The following is a 21,599-nucleotide window of genomic DNA, read 5'->3' as shown; positions in this document are numbered from 1 at the left end:
CCTAGCTAACAGGACCAGTGGTCAGGGATGATGGGAATTGTAGTCCAAAACATCTGGAGGGCCGAAGTTTGGGGGTGCCTGATGTGGAATCATAGAGTTGGAAGAGACCAACCTTGTGGTATCTTCCAACTCTATGATTCTATGATTCTCTGACTCCTAAATTTAATTATCATAAGTGCTGCGTAATGTACCAGATTTTACCAGGAACCCAAAGCAGATGGTTCTAATTCAAACCCTGAGGAAACCATAGAATCATAGAGTTGGAAGAGACCACAAGGGCCATCCAGTCCAACCCCCTGCCAAGCAGGAAACACCATCAAAGCATTCTTGACATATGCCTGTCAAGCGTCTGCTTAAAGACCTCCAAAGAAGGAGACTCCACCACACTCCTTGGGAGCAAATTCCACTGCCGAACAGCTCTTACTGTCAGGAAGTTCTTCCTAATGTTTAGGTCTCCAAATTCCTAGGCTGGGATTCCCAAACCTTCCAAGTTGGAAGGGTTGGAAGGGACCATGAAGGTCAACTTGTCCAAATCTCTGCAACGCAGGAATCCTTTTCCTGGAGTGGGGTTCGAACCCACAACCCTGAGTCTTATGCTCCACCAAGTGAGCTGTCCCAGTTCACTCCCAATTCCCCAGGTTTTGCAGTGTGCCCGCATGTTGTATCCAACTAAACTCTTTATTTTAAAAGTGCAGAAGAGGACCTCCCCTAGGGCAAACGGCCACAATACTTAAAAATACAAATAAAGGGAAAGGGAATACATGGCAGAGGTATATAAAATGATACAACAGGTAGCCCCCCCCCCATGGGTCAAGGACTCTGGGGCTTGCCCAATGACCTTTAATTATTTTACTGATTTGCCTCCTGTGGGGCTCGATCTAAGAACTGTTATAAACACACCCACACCCTTAAAAATCCCATGTTGGATTAATTTGAGACTCTCCATACATAACGACCGCCCTTCGCTAAAGACGTTCAGAAGCCAGCGTTAGATTTCCAGATGCAACGAAAGGCAATTCCAGAAATGGAAAGAGAAAAGGAGGAACTTGTTTTAAATGAAGATACAGGATTCCAAACCAGTGTGTGTTTTTATTCTACAAAGGGGGTGGGGAGAGCAAGAAAAACAGGCGTCGGAAACAAGCACCGGGGAGATGAAGGAAGTCCACGACAAAATCCCTGAACGGCTTTTTCAGCTGGTGGGGGGCGGTGGGGGGATGCTGCCAGGCCCTTCCGTGGGAAGTGGGGGTCTCATCATGGGGGGCAGGGGGGCGGGGGGAGGGACGCCAGGAGCTGGCGGGAGCTGAGGTGGGCCTGGGGGCATGGGGACGGGCCCTGCGGGGGGAGGCATGGGGGGCATGGCCATCCCTCCGGGAGGAGGCGGGGGGAGGGAGTCCGGGAGCGGCGGGCGGGGGGGCAGGCCATTCATGAGCGGGGGCGGCGGGGGCCTCTTGACGGTGGCTGGCCCGGCAGGGATGCTCTGGGGGGCCGGGGGCTTCTCCATCTTGAAATGGAACTGCAGGAAAAACTGGGGAAGGAGAGAAGGAGAGAGTTACCATCAAGAGGAGGAGAGCCTGGCTGCTGGGTCACCTTAGTCCAGCGTCCTGTTCTCGCGGTGGCCAGAATTCAAACGCAGGAGCAACTCTCCCCTCCCGTGGTTTCCAGCAACTGGGATTCAGAAGCATTGCTGCCTCTGTCCGTGGAGAGCAGAGCAGAGCCACTACAGGCAGCAGCCTCTCCTCCACGAATATAAGAGCCACTGGGTACCAGCAGGTGGACATTCCAAGAGGATACGGCTCTGGCGCTTAGTGGTCCCAAGCTCCATCTCCAGGGAAGGCAGGGAAGGTTCCCTCTCTCCTGCAAGTCCGAAATCCCGAAAGGCAGCTGGCAATCGGAGCAGCACTGCTCGGATGCCCAGGTTAGGATGCTGATGGCCTGTGGCTCCAGACCCTGGCAGACCCTCCCAGCCCTGCTCTCCTCCACCCCCCCAGACCCTGCTTACCTGCTTCGTTTCCCTGTTCCAGTGGGTCCAGAACTTGCCCTCGGCTTTGTCAATCTCCCTGCTTGGCACCTGGGCAGAGGGAAAGTGTTATTAAGAATGTCTATCACTTAGCCAAACGGCATACAACAGCGGAATATAATATAACGCTATCGGCACGTTGGTAGGTTTTTAAAACTTGTTTTGGACATCTGATTTAATTAGCCATTTTAATTGTAGAAGTTAGAATCATGCAATTGTAGAGCTGGAAGGGACGCTGAGAATTCTCTAGTCCACCCACCTGCAATGCAGGAATATGCCGCTGTCCCATACAGGGATCGAACCTGCAACCTTGGCATTATCAGCACAGTGCTCTAATCAACCGTACATAAATCAACTGCCAAGCTAGGAAAAAGTCCCCCGGGGTTTCCCATCTTGGCTCTCACCCTTGGCCAAACAGCCCAGCCTTGTATATTTGTGGCCGGGAGGCTTTCAGGATGTTGGAAACTGTCATATACTAAATCAGGCCGATTTTTGGGGACTACAACTCCCATCGTCCCTGACCACTGATCCTGTTGGCTAGGGATGATGGGAGTTGTAGTCCCAAAACATCTGGAGGGCCAAGTTTGCCTATGCCTGTACTATATGCTTCTTTGTGTCAGGTATAGCTTCTTCCACCCAGGGCCTCTCTGGTCCCGCCTTAGTCTCAGAATAAAAAACCCAGTTCCACTTTTGAAATTCCAAACCAAATTTTGTTTCTTGCACCCAGGTCTTCCCCACTTTATTTTTTTAAAAATATACGGCCTACTAAACAAAGAGGATAGCGGAAGCACTGATCACCTTGAAAGCGATGGTCTCATAAGGCTCAGCTGCCATCAGCAGATACTGCCAACGCCGGTCGGGGGGTTCAATCCTCTGCTCGTATGCCGACATAAAACGATGTCTCGGCATGATGCTCTCAGCGATCTCTGGGTAATCGATCTGTGCCATTAAATTAGTTTGCTGGATTTAGGAATCTCTCCCCACGTCAACAAAGAATATGTATTCATCTACGGACGGTGCTCGTATCTCACCTTTTTCTCCAAAAGGCTCAAGGCCTTTTCTGTGGCGGCTCCCCAAACATTTATCTTTGCACATAAATACACTCACACACCCATACATACGGGGGACTGTGTCTCCCCAGATGAAGCAGCCTCCTCCTCATGTGGTCTGAAAGGTGGCAACACAAGAACGGGGCCTTTTCTATGGTGGCTCCCCTTCTGTGGCATGCTCTCCCCAGAGAAGCCCACCTGGCACCATCATTACATGTCTTTAGACACCAAGCAAAAATATTCCTCCTCTTTACCCAGGCCTGTGGCCATTAAATAATCCATAGCCTGTAAATGGGGGGGACGGGACTGTTTTATGATGACTATTTTGTTATTAGGATTTCTGTCACTATGCTTTTTAACTACAGTGGTACCTCGCCTTACGAACGACTTGACAACCAAATTTTTTGACTTACACATGGGGCAAATGGCTGCGCGCTTACGATTTTTTCGAGGAAACCGCGGCGGTTTTAGATAGGGTTTTTTCGACTTACTAATTTTTGGATGGGGTTGCTTCGACTTACGAATTTTTCCGTTTCCAATGCATTACTATGGGAAATCGCGTTTCCAATGGCGCTTTTCGACTTACGAATTTTTTGACCTACGAAGGTGCCTTCGGAACGGATTAAATTCGTAAGTCGAGGCACCACTGTATGTTTTAATTATTATTTTTAATGTTTTGTAACGTGTTTCCAAGATTGTACACCCCCTGAGATCTTTTGATAAAGGCCCGAATATGAATGGAATAAATAATAAAATAAATGGAAAAAACAATACTACAGTGCTTTCCTCCTCATTTAATCCTTACAACGACCCTGCGAGGTGGTCCTCCCCCACAAGGTTACCCAGTAGGCTTCTTGGTTGTGTGGGGACTTGAACCTTGGTGTCTTTCCTGGTTTTAAGATTGACACTCTAACCCAGTGATTCACAAACTTTCTTTTTTGGGGGGGGGGGGGGAGTTGCGGGCCACTGCCCCCTTGGATCCATGACCTTATCCTTAACCCTATAAAGAGCATTATTCAGAATAGTGGTTCGCAAAACCCACTATTAAAGAAAATAAGACGAAAAAATTCAAAGCAGTAACCATTAATTGCCCGTTTGCTCGAAATCCAATTACAGAGGTACCTCGACTTACGAAGACGATCCGTTCCAGGGCCGTCTTCGTAAGTCGAGGTTTTCGGTTCTCGAAGCGCCGCTTCGGCGCATGCGCGAAGCATGATTTCCGTGTGCAGAACGCACGCGCAGATAAAAGACTTCCGGGGGTTGTCGACTTTGGAAGTCGAAACCTTCGGAAGTCGAAGCGTTCGGTTGTCGAGGTATGACTGTAAAACTACTTAGGTTAATTCAACAAAATTGATCAGCGATACCAGCTTTCCAAAGTCTGATAGTAATTTACACCTCCAGCAGCACCCTCGCCCCTTAGCAAGCTCCCAGGTAATCCCACTACAACCACCTGGGGGCAGTCCCACCCACTTTGCGAACCACTGCTCTAACCACTACACCACACTGGCGATTCCCAGGGTCAGGGACAAGGAGGGAAGAGGAGAAGTGGGGTGGAAAAAAATATTTCAGAATTAATAAGCTGCCTTAAGTCACGTTGGCAACAGGGGATGGTTTTGCCCTGGCGACATCAAAGTCACTGCGAAGTAACAGGTAGATGAACATAGACCCTACCTGGAAGAGGAGGCTCTGCTGGCCCATCTCTGGATCCCTCTGCTTGGTCACTGAAGGACAAAAAAAAAGCAGGCAAGGTGGAGTTTAGTTAGGGTGCATTGGCTTTGGGGCTGTGTGCCTGAAAGGAGCGCACCCAGCTTCTGCCTTAAAAATGGACAGTGAAGTTTCTAGACCTCATGAGTGCACTTGGGCAAGTGCATGGCACTGCTTGCTCATACCCGGGAGGTCAGACTTTCTTGAGGATCCTTGCCTGTCCCCATTACTCAGAATAAGTAATAATAATTATAATTATTTGATTTATACCCTGCCCATCTGACTGGGTGGCTTACAGCGTATCTAAAAACATAATTAAAAACATCAAACAATACAGGGCTGCCTCCAGGTACCTCCTAAAAGTCACAGTTGTTTATCTCCTTGACATCAGACGGGAGGGCATTCCACAGGGCGGGCGCCACTACTGAAAAGGCCCTCTGCCTGGTTCCCTGTAACCACGCTTATCGCAGGGAGGGAACTGCCAGAAGGCCCTTGGAGATGGACCTCAGTGGCTGGGCTGAACGGTGGAGGTGGAGACGTTCCTTCAGGGATACTGGGCTGAGGCCGTTTAGGACTTTTAAAGTCAGCACCAACTAGGGCTGACTTTAAAACACTGTGATATATCACTAGCTAAACATTGTGGTATATCACAATGTCTGAAATAAGGATGGAGCTATATAGAGGCATTGGGCTGGCTTCACAGTTTTCCCCACATTGTGCTTTTTGCACACACATCACAATTTGTAACATATTGCCAGGCCCAAAATTATGAAACTGATTATCGCGATATGGACTTCAAACCGGTTTTGGATGATAGCCCTAGCACCAGCATGCAAAGAAAACACAGAGGAACAGAAAACACAGAGGAACAGTTCCTTCAGTAGCACCTTAAAGACCAACTAAGTTTTTATTTTGGTATGAGCTTTCGTGTGCATGCACACGAAAGCTCATACCAAAATAAAAACTTAGTTGGTCTTTAAGGTGCTACTGAAGGAATTTTTTTCTATTTTGCTTCGACTCAGATCAACACGGCTACCTACCTGTAAACAGAGGAACAGTGTTTGTGTGACTGAACCTGGCTGCAGAATCAGGACTGCCGGGAGGCAGAAATGCAATTAAAGTGTGTGCACACACAAACAGGGTCTCCCCCACCCCAATTTATCACGACAGCTACAAAGTGGTCTAGGTGGCCTGCCAGGACCTGAACATAAGAAGGGCCTGCAGGATCAGATCAATGGGCCACCCAGCCCAGAATCCTGTCCTCACAGAGGCCAGCCCGATGCCTCTTCTGGGAAACACGCGAGCAGGATTCGAACACAGCATCCCTCTCCCCCTCCTGCCGCTTCCAGCCGCTGGCACCCAGGAGCCTGGATGCCTCTGGCTGGGGAGGCAGAGAATACTCATTGTGGCTAGCAGGGGATGAAAACGCAGCTTCAAGGAGAGAGCGGGGCGCTACCTTTGTAACCCGGCCGGCCGATTTTCACAAATTTCTTCACCTCGACTTTGACCTTCTCAGGGGCGGGTTGGGCGGGGGCTTCTTTGGCTTCCTTAGCGGCTCGTCGAGCTCTTAAAAACAAGAAAGAGGAGTGGGGGAGAGGGAAAACAGCTTTTAAATAACTCCGGGGGGGGGGGGGAGAGGGGTGTGTGCAGGATTTTTTGGTAGGAAGCTTTCTACTGTTGACACTTGCTTAATTATTTTTCTGCCAGACACATTAACCTCCTCCAGTCGACTTTTGTTCCGGAAGTCTGAATGCAACTTTGCAAACCTCAGCCGTGCTGCTATGTTATTTTTGGAGAAAAGAGGTGTTCCTCCTGGCAACCCTTGCAAACAAACTGCACTTGTTCTGCCACGAACCTTTAACATTTAACATGCTAACTGAGGCCTGTGCAGCCTGAGATGAAACTCTTGGGTTTCTTGCAATTTATCTGAGCATCGCACGGTCTGACCTTGGGGTGAATTTGCTGGGGTGTCCACTCCTGGGAAGATTGGCAGCTGTCTTGAACGTTTTCCACTTTTGAGTAATCTCTCTCACTGTAGAATGATGGGCTTTAAATTGGTCGCAGGTGGCCTTATAGCCCACCCCAGTTTCATAGGTGGCAGCAAGTGCTTCTCTAAGAGACATTCCCGATGTCTTTCCTCCTTGGCATTGTGCTAAAACTCACCTGAATTCTCCAGACCATCAAACTGCTAGAACTTCGGCTTTTATTGAGGTGGGCGCACTGGCTGGTGATCAGTTAGGCAAGGGCATTTCATTAGCAGCCCCTGTCAGCAACTTAGCCTCTAAATTCCTATGGAAGCCGTAAGAGTATACTTAGTTTCCCACACATGGCTTCTCCATTTTGGGTTTATTTCTCTTAAATAAATGACATGGTGTAATATGTGTTGTTGTTCATCTGAGGTTGTATTTACCTAATTTTAAGACCGGCTAAAGAGCAGGTGATTGTTATTACGCCTTGATATGTAGAACCACAGAATTCAAAGAGGCTGTACTTTCTTCTCCCCATGACTGTGTATACCAAAAAAAACCAAAGGCACACTTGTCTTTTGAGAGAAGGCAGACTATTTCTCCGAACTGCCATGGGAGGAAAGCTTGGGATTGTGTGGAGGAGGGCTGTCTAAAGCAGACACCCCCAAACTGCGGCCCTCCAGATGTTTTGGACTACAATTCCCATCTTCCTCGACCACTGGTCCTGTTAGCTAGGGATCATGGGAGTTGTAGGCCAAAACATCTGGAGGGCCGCAGTTTGGGGGTGCCTGGTCTAAAGGATACCTTCCTCGGCTGCTCCAAAGGCTGCATGTCTGCCAGAAGAGGCACACGGCCTTCCTCGTCACATTTCAAGCAAGGATCATTTCCAGCATCTCATGATGTCCCTTACCCCATGGTGACAGCAAGTGAAGAACGCCAGAAGAGAATCTAGGGAGAGCCCTGGCGGATCAGGCCAGTGGCCCACTAGTCCAGCATCCTGTTCTCACAGTGGCCAACCAGATGCCTATGGGAAAACCCACAAGCAGGATTCTAGCATAAAAGCACTCGCCAGTCCTGTGGCTTCCAGTAACTGCGATTCAGAAGGACTGCTGCGCCCCACTGTGAAGGCAGAGCATGGCTCTTGTGGCTAGTAGCCATCGACAGCCCACTCCTCCATGAATTAGACTCCCGTTCTCTTTTAAAGCCTTCCAAACTGGCTCCTGCAGCAGGGAGTTCCACAGTTTCCCTGCCTTGGCTGAATGGGGCCCATTCAGCCCAGCACTCTTTTCTCACAGTAGCCAATCCAATGCACGGTTTTCAAACCACTGCAGCTGCTTCTAGCTATCTTTAAAAGCTGACTTGAGCATTGAATGTTCCCCCTCCCTCAATGGACACAGAACCCATTCGGCAGGAATAAATCTATGCCAGCGTTTGGGAAACATCTGCAGGCCCCGAGATAATGCCGGACTCCAAATCCCATTGGCCTGTGCTGGCTGCTGGGGGCTGGAGTGCAATTTCTGGTTTTCCCCATGACTGGTCTAAGAAGAGGCACCCCCCCCCGCCCTTGGGAGGGAATGCCTCTTATAAACAGAGGCATTCTTCCAGCAGTATCTGCAAGGCCCCAGGCTCCCCATCCCTGGTCTAAGAATGGGTGATGTAAGGGGGAGGGATTATAGAGAACCCTCCCCCCTCATCAGAAGCGGCCCGTCTCCAAGCAGTCATGAGAGCGAGGGGTCTGAAGGGGTGAGTCAGGAAACCGAGAGGGAGTGCCAGGGCTCTGGCAACATCAAAGAGCCCCTGCTCCATAGGCAGGAAGAGAGGGAGGTGGAAAGAGTGGACAGGAATAGGTCAGACAGAAGACACATTCCCCCCCCCCCCCCGACGCCGGAATTGAGAAGGAGGAGGAAAGGGAGGCACTTCTCAGTTCCGAGGCTTTTACGCTGGTCCCGAACGCGGAGGGGTGTAGTGCAGGAATCTGACTCGAGCGGGTAGACATGAACTGAGCAATCCGTTACACTGTAAATAATGTGCACCAATAAAAACGTCTGAAAGACGAGCATGTGGAAGGTCGTTACTCAAGAGTAGTCGCAACACACCCTGACAGGTGAGAATACTTCTGCTTAACAGGAGGTATTCTTCCATCTCGGGGTGTGTGTGTGTGTGTTAAGGAAATTCTGCTTCTCATATCAGGGAAGGGGAAGAGTTAAATAAAAGTAAGACAAAGATGAGCACATGCTTAGGGTTAGCAACTTACAAATTGGTCTGATGCTTCTTCCCCTGAGTGTGCGCCAGGTAACTTCCCTGTAGGAAGGAAAGGCAGAGACAAATTGATTAGGAACAGGGGGTCAGGCTTCCTGTTTCTGGCGGTGAGAAATGGCTGACTCCCATACGATCGGACCTCAGCCATGCCAGTAATTCAGGGCTGATTGGGGGTAATTAACCCTGGCAGACTCCCCAGGGTGGGGGAGGACTGTCTCGTAGACCTGCAGATTGTCCGAGATTGCCACTCTCATAGCCGGAAATATCTGTTTGATAAAATAGTTAATTTGGACAATAAACAGACATAGTCTGGACTGAAGAAGACTGAGAAAAAACCTGCAGAATTGCACAGTCCCTGGTGTTTAAGCTTGGACTTCAAAGAGATTCTCATCATGGTGTTTGGATTACGGAGGTGATTGGTACGTTTTTTTCTTCTCAATAACTACAATTGTTTTTCTATGCCAAGCCTCATTAAGAAACCTAATTTCAGATGGACTTCTATTTACAATTAAGTATTCAATTGTGCAGCTTTGCTTAGACTTGAAAGATTTGATAAAGAAAAAAGAAGAAAAAAGATGGCGCTTGTTAATATGATGCAGCACAGAAAAATGTGAGTTGCTCCCTTTTTCGAGGGAAGTGGGTGATGCTTGCTGGCTGACTTTGTAGTGACTTGAGACAATAATTTTGGATAACATAGAGTGCATCTGTTTGCAGAATTTCTTCATTATGAGCGAGAGAGAAGGCTAAATGGATGCCTAGCAGCCCCCCTTCTAGGGCCCAGAGGGGGGGAATGTGTGGTCGAAAGCTGATCAATCGCCAAATGACTTATATCTGTGGAATACAGTTCATTTACATTGCAATATTGCAAAAAGTATGGTTAACATCAAACGATAGACTTGGACAACAGCCCGGATTGGAAAATTGGAATGAAGTCAGGAAAAGCTGCACTGGCAAATAGACAGTTGGAAAAATACATATTTACAAATAAAGCTGTATTCGATGGATGAAAGGATATATGATTTCTGACATGATTGAGAATCGCATAGCCAGGGACGGAGAACTTTAAAGCGTTAAGATCAGAATGTGGAAAATATGAGAACAACAAGAAGCAGATATTGGAGATATACTTCAAGAGGTCCAGACTATGGGGAGCCTGGAAAAATTAATAATTAGGACTATAATTTGATTTTTTATTTTAGTTTATTGTTTTTAATTGGATTATGATTATGGATGTGTTAATTGGCTGTTTTTATTGGAAAATTAATAAAAATGATTTTAAAAAAAGCAACAGGGGGTCAAAGTCTTGGGCTCAGGATTGACTACATCAGCCAGCATGGAGCCTCCAAATGTTCCTGGCTACTGGGTCATAGAATAATAGCATTGTAGTGTTGGAAGAGACCATGGGGATCATCTAGTCCAACCCGCTGCATGTTTTGACCAACATGGGGCTCGAACCCACAACACTGAGATTAAGGGTCTCATGCTCTACCGACTGGGCCATCCCTTCAGTCTCGTTGCTGACTACACTGACTGGCAGTGGCTCTCTGTGGTTTCTGGCAGGGCCTTTTCCCCAGCCCCACCTTGAGGTGCTGGGGTCAGAACCTGGGACCCTTGGATGCTCTACCATGGAGCTACAGAGCCCTCCTTAAAAGCAAAATAAAGCACCAGACCTCATGGTTACAAACATGGCTGACAGCACTAAGAATAAGGATAGAAGCCACCCGAAGAATGAAAATGTAAAATAAGAAAAACAAGGCGTCTAACAGGCCTGATACCCTCACATTTTAGGAATGGAGGAAGCTGCCTTACAGACTGTGTCAAGCTCATTACTCTCTACAGCAGAGCTTCCCAAACTTGGGTCTCCAGCTGTTCTTGGACTCCAATTCCCATCATCCCTGACCGCTGGTCTTGGGAAACCCTAGTCTACAATGACAGGCAGCTGCTCTGACAGGAGTCTTTCCCTAGCTCTACTGATGCTGAAGATGGAACTTGCGATCTTCTGTGTGCAAAACAGATCTCTGCCATTGAGCTTCCATTTGTCCCTCAATCTCTCTCTCTCTCTCATAAGATTCCAGTCCTCATGACCCTGAACGTATGACTGATTTAAACAGAAATGCAGGAAGCTACCTTACACAGAGTCAGTCCGGCCTTTGGGTCTACCTAGCTCCTTTACATCGGGTAGCGGCAAGATATGAAGCCCTCCAGTTGCTCTTGGGGCAACGATGGAAGTGCAGGCGTAAAAGAGAACAGAAAAGGGGGGGCAGGGAACGCTCACCTCGTTGTTGTGCAACGTAAGACAAAGCTTGCATTCGTAAGAGCCCAAGTGGTTTTTCATAAAGTAGGGATCCTGGAGGAAAGGGAAAAAATGACAGTAAGCAGGGAGAACTCAAAGCCACACCCATACAGGGTAAGTGCACATTCCAAACATTTATCTCTTCATTTATATATATTCCATTAATATTAACCCCGTTAATATATCAAGAAGCAGGTCCTTGTGAGCCCACACAGGGACCAAGTCCTTGCCTCCCCACACGCAAAGCACTCCTCTTTTTGGTGGGTGGCCCTTCCTGTTTTACGGACGATTAATCCCACCTTGTTGATGTCAATCGTTTCCAAGGCCAGCTGCCTGAGCCGCTCCCGGCGGTCCCTGTTGCTCTCTGAGGCGGAAGCGACGCCTCCGCTCCCCGTCTTCCCTCCGGGACGGTGCTGGAAATCCATCGTGGACAATCCAGAGTTTCAAAACAGATCCTGGAGAAAAAGCTGGGGGTTTTTTTTGGGGGGGGGAGGGTGTCAAAGATAGAGAGAGAATGTAAGTTATTAGTTCCCAGGATGGTTGCTTTCAATTCATGGCAATCCAGGTTTCGTTTCGTAGGTCTGAGGACGAGCACCGGGTCAGGGGGAAGTGAGACGACCACTTTGCTGCCCACTACCAGCTTGAAGCCCAGTCCCCTGCCAGTGTGAAAAGCAGCCACCTTGCATGAAAACTTTCTTCTCAAACTTTCTTTTCACTTCTGTGATAGTTTCCTAACTCTGGCCCATTTAGGTTACGTCTGCAGCCTTTAGGCCACAGAATCATAGAACTGTGGAGTCGAAAGGCTCCCCTTAGGGGTCATCTAGTCCAACACCACTTGCAAAGCAGGAGCCGCAACTTAAGAGTCCCTGGTAGATGGGCCACCCGACCTCTGCTTTAAGACACACACCCCCCTCGGCCAAGGACAGCCATGGGTATGAATGGGCCTCAGTTACTCAAGTCCATTCGCTTCAGTGGCTTCGACTCCAGGTAGAAGTAACATCTGTATAAAATTCTCTCCCTTCCTTGCCTTTAAAAACTTCTAGTCCTCATGATTGAAAAATAACTAAAGCACTGTACAGATTCTGGTTTGTAGCCGACGCCAGCCCTACTCTGAGTAGATTCGATGAAATAGGTGGATGCAGACCCTCCAAGGGTTCCTATTTCGCATGGACAGCTCTGGATTTACAGAAGCCATCCCGGTTTCCGATTTGATCCCGGAATATCCCGCTTTCCCTTAGTATGTCCCTATTTTCATCAGTAAATGTTGGGGGGTCTGGAGTTATTCAACCCCCAAACCAAAGAGATAAAAAACCGTTAGAAGACATCTGAAGACAGCCCTGGAGAAGGAAGCTTTAAAAATGTTTTATTATGTTTTTATATTATGTTAGAAGTCGCTCAGAATGGCTGGGGCAACCCAGTCAGATAGGTGGGGTATTATTATTATTATTAATCTTATCAGAATATAATAATAAATTTTTGATGATGATGGGATAGGGCGTCCCTATTTTCACCGGAGAAATGCTGGAGGCTGTTGAGCTCGCCCAACGCTGGAAACCTGAATTAGCCTATATTGGGGGGCGTCCCTCCCACCTACCTGGTCTGCCGCCGCCCCCTCTTCCTCCTCCTTCTCGGCCTTCGCTCTTCCCTCCTTCCTCCTTCGGAAGCTAAACGGAGCCGGCCCGCCGCGCGACAAGGAATGCACTTCCGGGTCCGTCCTCCGCTGTCACCCGGAAGCTATGTCGGGAGGAGGCCGGAGGCGAACGGGAAAGAAACCGCGACAGCGCCTGCGCGTTGCTGCGCGGAAGGCACTTCCGGCTCCTCCCGAAGTCTAGGGCGGAAGTGGGAGGCAAGCGAGCCATAGAGCCGAGCGGGCCAGAAGGGCGGGGAGGAGGCGGCGGCGGCGGCGATGCGGTACAACGAGAGGGAGCTGCTGTCTCTCTCCCGGCAGCCAGCCGAGAAGGCGGCCGAGGTCCTCATGCGCGCCCCGAAGAAGGGAAGCGGTGAGGAGGCGGCAGGGGGAGGGGTGACGTCACGGGAGAACATCGCGGCGTGACGTCACCGGGGGAGTTGGGTGACGCCACACCTCCTAGGGGGTGTAGGGAGGAGGAAGAGGCAGCGGCTCTCTTGGCGTCATCAGAGTTTATTGGGTTGGGGTGGTAGCAGAACTCCCAAACGCGGGGGTGGCTTGGCTCGTCCTCAATGAGGACTAGCACCTTTACTGTTGCAGGGGGTTGATCTGGATGACCCTCATGGTCCCTTCTAACTTTACTGTTCTATGATTCTGTTACTCCGGTTTTTTATTTTTCTCGCTTGCCCAGAGGTGTTTACATTCGAAAGAACCCTCATGATTCTGCTCTTACCGTCATCATCTTATTGCGATGGCCACCTGTCCTGGATGCATTCTTTGAGATGACTGCCTTGCATCTCTAGAGATGACCCTTGGCAGAGGGTTGAATTAGTAAAAATCACTGGTTGTGTGAACATCTGCCTTGAGGTCACAGGAGCTCATATTCGCTCTTCCAACCTTGGACATCGTAGAACTGTAGAGTTGGAAGGGACCCCAAGAGTCATCTAGTCCAACCCTCCACAATGCAAGAATCACAGAGCTACAGAAATACGTGTTCAAGAGCTCTCAAACAACTCCCTCCTCTCGTCTTTCTCCGCAGCCCTGAAGAAGCGTTTGGTGAAACTGGTCGTCAACTTTCTCTTCTACTTCCGAACAGATGAGGCTGAGGTATTTTGCTCACTACTTGCAGGGGAAATTACCCACTAGCAACTTTGCCAGATATAATAATTACGCAAAGCCCACTCAGATTACTAGTCCTCAGGTGATGAGGTCCTCTGGCAAATTGCACCGGGTGGTAGGAGCATGATGAGAAGGCAGTGCCTAAAATAAACTTATTATTATTATTATTCCAAAGTCTAATAAAGAGTTTGATCTTATTAGAAGAGTCTGGCTTCTGGATCTAGTCCTGTTCTTGGAGAGCAACCAGAACAAGAATTTTTTTTAGGAGCAATCCAGCAATCTCTAGGTGTTCTCCAATCTCTCCCTAAACAACTGTGTTTTTATATGTCTATTTATTTGTTTTGCTTATTTAATAAAATTCATTTACCATTTGACTGTATAGAAAAATCTATAAAGGGGTTGTCTCCAACGCTGGCCGCCCTCTTGAGTAAAACCACTGAAATGCAGATAGGACCACCGGGGGGGGGGTTCCCATTAATTTCATTAAGTCTCCTCTTGAGTAGAACTTACCTGAAGACAAGACAAAAGAAGGCTTTTTACAAGGGTTTATCTGAGAATATATTAAGCCCTCTTCATTTATTTTTCTTTCTTTTTTAAGAAAGAAAAATCCTTGTGCAGCTTTCAATTAAAAGCAGGGTTGGGAATATGCACAACATGGTTACTTTTAAAAGCTTGAGCGAATGTGGAAAGTGATTAATTAATCTCTGTGTGTCTCTTTCTCTCTCCCCAGCCTATCGGCGCTTTGCTGTTGGAACACTGCAGTATCAGCCAAGAAGAAGGCAAAATATTTTCCATTAGTGAGTCTTTGGGATACAGTATTGAGGAGACAGACGGGGGCGATTGGGTTTCCTTTTCTGGGAGCCTTTTTTTCTTTTTTCTCTTTTTTTATTGGTATTCACAAATCGGTCACTAATCAAAACAAATCTAACATTTTTCCAAATTGCTCTCTGAGATGTCCGTACCCATTTTGGGAGGAGACGGAAGGCATTTCCAGCTCACAAGTACCCCCCTTCCACCCACAGTATTCAGAGAGGGTCACTCAGCCAAATGCACTTGGCACTAGATTTCAGGGCAGCCAAAAGAAATTCTTCGCAGGGCAATTTGGAATTTGCTGCTGTGGTTCGGAGCGGTGACTGCTGGTTTTAAGATAGTCAGTTTATTGTGTTTTAGCAGACATCCCATGAGATACATGAAAATGGTAACGGGAATAATAAGAATAAGAGATTGACATATCTGCTCCTTCACCTTTACCCCATACCCCTTTTAGGTTTATTAGCACAGATTTGTGGAGACTTAGTGAGAAATTTAGATACAGTGGTACCTCGGGTTTAAGTACACAATTGGTTCCGGAAGTCTGTACTTAACCTGAAGCGTATTTAACCTGAAGCGAACTTTCCCATTGAAAGTAATGGAACGCCCTCCCAGCAGATGTCAAGGCAATAAGTAACTATTTTACTTTTAGAAGACAACTGAAGGCGGCCCTGTTTAGGGAAGTTTTTAATGTTTGATGCTGTACTGTTTTTAATATTCGGTTGGAAGCCACCCAGAGTGGCTGGGGAAACCCAGCCAGATGGGTGGGGTATAAATAATAAATTATTATTATTATTATTATTATCCGTTCCAGACGGGACTGCGGAGTACTTAAACTAAAAGTACTCAAACCGAAGCGTACTTAAACCGAGGTATGACTGTATTCTGAAGGATGTATGCCTCTCTACATCAGGCAGCAAAAAACAAGACTTGTTTTTCTTTTAAGATAGCTTTCGAAAGGGATTGGATATGTACGTCACAGCAGCTGAAGTGATCAATTTAATCTAGTGACGCCAGCTTTTCAAAATCTGATAGTCATCGGCACCTCCAGGGTCCCCCTGCCACCCTCTTAGGGTCCCCCCACCCAGGGGAAAGCACTGCCCATTTTAGGAACCACTGCTCTCAAGGGACTGGCATGGGCAATCCAGCGTTTCAGACTCTGAAGGCATCAAGGGGGTGGATAATGAGCAGTTTGAAGGAGGCTGGGAGGCAAGGCAGGGAGCCCAAACGCTCGGGTTTGTCCCAAGCAGACACGATGCAAGAAGATCTTCCGAGCTCTGAAAAGTCAATTTCATACGTTTCAATGCTGCTTTTCATTCCAGTGAATCGCAAAGCAGCTTACAGACCATAAATAACAGTAACACAAGAGAACACCACAAACAGAGCACAAATCAAAAAGAATAATTAACAAATCACCAGTAAAACAATTACAAACCACCATTAGAAAAATTAACAAATCATCAGTAAAAACCATTGCAAATAATTGTTAAAACAATCCTTAAAATGCTGTTTCAGTTTCTTACGGTCGTAGACCAGCATTTTAAAAAGAGCTAAAATACAAAATTGTAAAAGCAAGATACGATCATTATAAAAACAAGCCAGAATAGGAGCAGGGAGACAAGAGTCACTGACCAGCAGGTTAAAACAACTAGAGTTACAACTACAGTATTGCTAAAGTGATCCAGTTGTAGACTGGGGAAGAAGAGTCATGTGTCTGAAAGAGGAGATTTCATAAATGGAATAGTAGTAGTCCCTCTATACTAGGGCTTGTTAACATAAATGTAATCTAATAAAAGAGGCAGAATAAATCCTGCATTACCTTTTCTAGATCCAGGTAGGTAGCCGTGTTGGTCTGATGCAGTCGAAATAAAGAAAAAAATTTAAAAATTGTCCAGTAGCACCTTAGAGACCAACTAAATTTGTTCTGGGTATAAGCACACAAAAGAACAAACTTAGTTGGTCTCTAAGGTGCTACTGGACAATTTTTAAAATTTTTGCACTACCTGCGTAAAACAACAACAACAACCGCTGAGAGGTAAATTAGGCTAAGAGATCCTGACTTGCCTCCCTCTCCCATGTTTGAGAAGGGATTTGAGCTGTTTTCCCACATGAGCTATACTGCCCTTCTGCTTGGCCATAATCATTGGCCAATAATCATAATTTTATTAAAGTTCAGTAGATAATGAGTCGTAAGACTGATGGCTTGGAGTCTCTGTTTGCAGGTTTCCTCGAAGAACCCGAGAGAAAGTACTTCTTTGAATGTGATACAGAGGAGCAGTGTTTGGAGTGGGTCGTGGTTCTCCAGAGGGCGAGGTGAGTGAGGCCTGCCGGTCAACTGGGGTTTGGGGATCCCTTCTTCCCAATTTTTTTCAAGGGGGTGGGGACCAGAAGGGAAAGAGTGCAGGCTGCTTGGATCTCTGCGCAGCGCCCAGAGGAAACCGGCCTGCCTACTCCCCTTCCTTGGAGGTTTTTAAGCAGAGCTTGGATGGCCATCTGCCATGGCTGCTTTAGCTGAGATTCCTGCATTGCAGGGGGTGGGGCTGGATGACCCTCGGGGGTCCCTTCCAACCCTACAATTCTATTATTCTACTTGAATCCTCACTGCAGGTAAGAGCAGAGGCCCGTGAGCACCGCCATGCCGGTGGTGGGCGGGGACAGAGTCAAGAGTGGGTGGAGCTACATATGTAAAGTTTGCCCTCTGTGCAGGTTAGTTTGAACATTTCCCCCACCCCTTCCATCCAGGCACGATCAGAGTTCAGTGATGCACACTGCCCATCTGCCTGGGTTGCCCCAGCCACTCTGGGCAGCTTCCAATTAACACAGAAAGACATCAAACGTTTAAAACTTCCCAATGTAGGACTGTCTTCTAAAAGGGAGGTAGTTGCTTATCTCCTTGGCATAGTGTTGCCATATGTCCAGATCCCCCTGGACATATCCGGAAGACTGTCTCGCCAGAGTGGTGCATGCTCTAGTTATCTCCCGCTTGGACTACTGCAATGCGCTCTACGTGGGGCTACCTTTGAAGGTGACCCGGAAGCTACAACTAATTCAGAATGCGGCAGCTAGACTGGTGACTGGGAGCAGCCGCCGAGACCACATAACACTGGTCCTGAAAGACCTATATTGGCTCCCAGTACGTTTCCGAGCACAATTCAAAGTGTTGGTGCTAACCGTTAAAGCCCTAAATGGCCTCGGTCCAGTATACCTGAAGGAGCGTCACCACCCCCATCGTTCTGCCCAGACACTGAGGTCCAGCACCGAGGGCCTTCTGGCGGTTCCCTCATAGCGAGAAGCCAAGTTGCAGGGAACCAGGCAGAGGGCCTTCTCGGTGGTGGCGCCCGCCCTGTGGAACGCCCTCCCAACAGATGTCAAAAAGGAAAACAACTACCAGATTTTTAGAAGACATCTGAAGGCAGCCCTGTTTAGGGAGGCTTTTAATCTTTAATCGATTATTTTATTCTTCTGTTGGAAGCCGCCCAGAGTGGCTGGGGAAACCCAGCCAGATGGGCAGGGTATAAATAACAAATTATTATTATCATTACTGCAGTTGGAAGCAGTGTTCGGCAAAAATCCGGACATATCGCAGCCCATGTCGGCAGTGTCATTTTTGGCGATTTTCGTTAAAAATAGCCCCCAAACTTTTTTTACCTTTTTTTTGCAAATTTTCTCAATAACTTTGGACCAAAAAACCTCTCTGTCTGGATTTTCACTGTTTGAAAATCCTCTGCCTGTAACTTCAGTTCTCACAGGGAGGGAGCTCCCAGAAGACCCTTGGAGGAGGACCTCTGTGTCTGGGCTGGACGATGGGGGTGGAGACGCTCCTTCAGCACCAACACGTTGTGCTCAGAAACGTACTGGGAGCCAACATACAGGTGAAACTCGGAAAATTAGAATATTGTCAAAAAATGCATTTATTTCAGTAATGCAACTTAAAAGGTGAAACCAATATATGAGATAGATGCATGACATGCAAAGCAAGATATGTCAAGCCTTTATTTGTTGTAATTGTAATTATAATAATAATAATAATAATAATTTATTATTTATACCCCGCCCATCTGGCCGGGTTCCCCCAGCCACTCTGGGCGGCTTCCAACAAAACAGAAATTCTAAAACACAGAAATCCATCAAACATTAAAATACAGAGATCCATCAAACATTAAAAGCTTCCCTAAACAGGGCTGCCTTGAGATGCCTTCTAAAGGTCTGGTAGTTGTTGTTCTCTTTGACCTCTAGTGGGAGGGCATTCCACAGGGTGGGAGCCACTACCGAGAAGGCCCTCTGCCTGGTTCCCTGTAACTTGTTATTTGTCATTAGGCGGGTCAATTATAAATGGAATGTAATTAATGAAATGTAATAGCGATGTTTATTTTTGTATTATTGTCACTATTTGTTTTATGACTGTGGAATTTCCAAAAGAAAGCATTTGCAGAAATTAAAGGAAAAATGAAAAATAATAAGTTGCATTACTGAAATAAATGCACTTTTCAACAATATTCTAATTTTCCGAGTTTCACCTGTAGGTCTTGCAGGACCGGTGCTATATGGTCCCGATAGCCGCTCCCAGTCACCAGTCTAGCTGCTGCATTCTGGATTAGTTGTCATTTCCGAGTCACCTTCCAAGGTAGCCCCACGTAGAGCGCATGGCAGTAGTCTAAGCAGGAGAAAACCAAGGCATGTACAGTACCACTCTGGCGAGACAGAGAGGATCTCAGATGGACACAGAATTGACCTGTGCCTCCATGGACAGCGGTGAGTCCAAAATGAGGGTCTCATGGAGGGCCAGTGAGGGGCGTGGCCAGGGGAGAATATCCAAGGGCCACACAGATAAGTTTGGAGGGCCGGAGGATCCCCATCCCCGAGGCAGAGCCTTAAAGTATAATCAAAGCTGTTGGCTTATCAACCGCAAAAACAGAACCGCAAATCCCAGAAGCATTGGGTGCAACAAGATCAACTCCTCCTCCTTCACGGTCGGATCCGTTCTCCTTCTGCCAACAGCTACGAGTTCATGAGGAGCAGCTTGGCCTTCTATCGGGACGAGATCCTGAAGATGACAGGAAAGGTGAGTAGCTCCTGGGCCAGAAAGCAGGTGAGGGTGCTCACCCAGAGACCGGGAAGTATTGGCCGGGACAAGGATGCGCAGTTTCTGCCCTGGGTCATCCCGTGATACTATGGTTCGAAGTCCGTGTTTATTTTGTTACATTTTAAGGTAAAGGGACCCCTGACCATTAGGTCCAGTCGTGACCGACTCTGGGGTTGCGTGCTCATCTCGCATTATTGGCCGAGGAAGCCGGCGTATAGCTTCCAGGTCATGTGGCCAGCATGACAAAGCCGCTTCTGGCAAACCAGAGCAGCACATGGAAACGCCGTTTACCTTCCCGCTGTAGCGGTTCCTATTTATCTACTTGCATTTTAACGTGCTTTCGAACTGCTAGGTTGGCAGGAGCTGGGACCAAGCAACGGGAGCTCACCCCGTCACAGGGATTCGAACCGCTACCTTCTGATCAGCAAACCCTAGGCTCAGTGGTTTAACCCACAGCGCCACCTGTTACATTTTACTCCATCCTAAATAGAACCCAATAAGGCAGATGTGTATATACAAATGGTTTTTTTAAAAAAGATGTGATCCCATTGGGATCCCAAAATGAAATGTCGGGAAGCTCCTAGAATTATGACGCCAACTTCCCTGCGGCTCCTCCAGGGTTTCAGGTGCAGGGAGAGCGGGGGGGGGGGGATTCCCAGCCCTGCCTGGGGTTCAAGCTGACACCTTCTGCATGCAGGGCATCTCCTCTGCCACAGAGCTATGGACTCGTATCCCCCACTCTTTCAAATTAGGCATCTCCAGCCCTCAAAGCCCCACCTCTCCTTTTGTCACAGGACCCCTTGGAGCAGTACGGCATCTCGGGGGAAGCCCGTTTCCAGCTGGGCACGCGGAAGGTATAACCCCGAGCACTTGGATCCAGGCCGGCACCTCACCATACCACAAGCATCCTTGCACAGCTCCCCCGAGACTCCTGGGTCAGGACTGTACGCCGACCGAGTGAGTTGCTTTCACGAACTCGCAGGATCTTTGTAGGATCTCCCTCATGCCGTTCCAGAGGGCAACGCCACGCACACACCTGCTTCCTCCTAGCTTTGGGGGGGTTGAAACGAGAGTGGAGATTTGACTCCAGTGGTTGCCGATTTTCTTTCCTTCCAGGGCGCAGAGAACCTGCTATTCAGCTCGGAATCGTGTTTCCTCGTGTGTGTAAACATGCACACAAACATCATTGGCAAGGGTGCTCCTGGAGCTGAAGGAAGGGGCGGGGGGGGGCCTTCTGGGAATCATGCTTGGATTTTCATTAACATCCCAAATCGGGTTTGCTCCCAACTTTTGTGCTGAGATTTGAGATCTGCGGTACACCTCCTGTAGAGTTTCCCCGCCGCAGCTCTGCATGAGTAACTGCTCTGGCTTTGCCCACCTTCTCATCAGCTGCCTGGTTTGGGTGGGAGCCACTGTGCTGTCCTTTCAAGGGATACTGGGGTGCTGAATTGCTCCCCCCACATCTCCCCCTCCCAGTGATGTGGGCTGTGTGTTTCTGAAAAGTCATTGCCCCCACTCCTGGGCCCTTCCCACCCTCCGGCCTCAGCAATTCTAACCCAGGATGGGGTAACTCTTTACTTGCTCTATAAGGAAACATTTTCAACAGGGTGGGTGGGTGGGAGCACACTCATTTTAATTCCCCAAGCAAGCATGTGCGTTCACCTACCGTGT

General features: G+C 48.1%; 2 protein-coding genes across 4 annotated transcripts; one reads left to right on the top strand and one right to left on the bottom strand.

The window, feature by feature from the left end:
• Window positions 1-1,069: 1,069 nt before the first annotated feature.
• On the bottom strand, window positions 1,070-13,006 carry SF3A2 (splicing factor 3a subunit 2). 2 transcript variants are annotated; one of them, XM_060275407.1, is made up of 9 exons: window positions 12,884-13,006; window positions 11,589-11,761; window positions 11,272-11,343; window positions 8,992-9,038; window positions 6,227-6,336; window positions 4,738-4,787; window positions 2,816-2,956; window positions 2,000-2,068; window positions 1,070-1,525 (listed from the first exon to the last, which is right to left on the bottom strand). In XM_060275407.1, exons 2-9 carry the CDS (start codon window positions 11,712-11,714, stop codon window positions 1,190-1,192), a joined length of 951 nt encoding a protein of 316 aa, XP_060131390.1. In that variant the 5' UTR covers window positions 11,715-11,761; window positions 12,884-13,006; the 3' UTR covers window positions 1,070-1,189. The 2 variants fall into 2 exon arrangements, with proteins under 2 accessions (XP_060131390.1, XP_034976843.1); XM_035120952.2 differs by having other exon boundaries at window positions 11,589-11,756.
• A 151-nt stretch (window positions 13,007-13,157) lies between these two features.
• PLEKHJ1 (pleckstrin homology domain containing J1) lies at window positions 13,158-21,574 on the top strand. 2 transcript variants are annotated; one of them, XM_035117064.2, is made up of 6 exons: window positions 13,158-13,289; window positions 13,956-14,023; window positions 14,766-14,832; window positions 17,068-17,158; window positions 19,844-19,907; window positions 20,723-21,565. In XM_035117064.2, exons 1-6 carry the CDS (start codon window positions 13,196-13,198, stop codon window positions 20,786-20,788), a joined length of 450 nt encoding a protein of 149 aa, XP_034972955.1. In that variant the 5' UTR covers window positions 13,158-13,195; the 3' UTR covers window positions 20,789-21,565. The 2 variants fall into 2 exon arrangements, 1 of the variants encoding a protein (XP_034972955.1); XR_009557719.1 differs by having other exon boundaries at window positions 13,161-13,289; window positions 19,761-19,907; window positions 20,723-21,574.
• The last annotated feature ends 25 nt before the right edge of the window (window positions 21,575-21,599 follow it).

This window comes from Zootoca vivipara, chromosome 6, assembly GCF_963506605.1.
Source record: "Zootoca vivipara chromosome 6, rZooViv1.1, whole genome shotgun sequence".
In the NCBI taxonomy this organism is placed as follows: Eukaryota; Metazoa; Chordata; class Lepidosauria; order Squamata; family Lacertidae; genus Zootoca; species Zootoca vivipara.
This window is presented reverse-complemented; position numbering and strand designations above follow the sequence as displayed.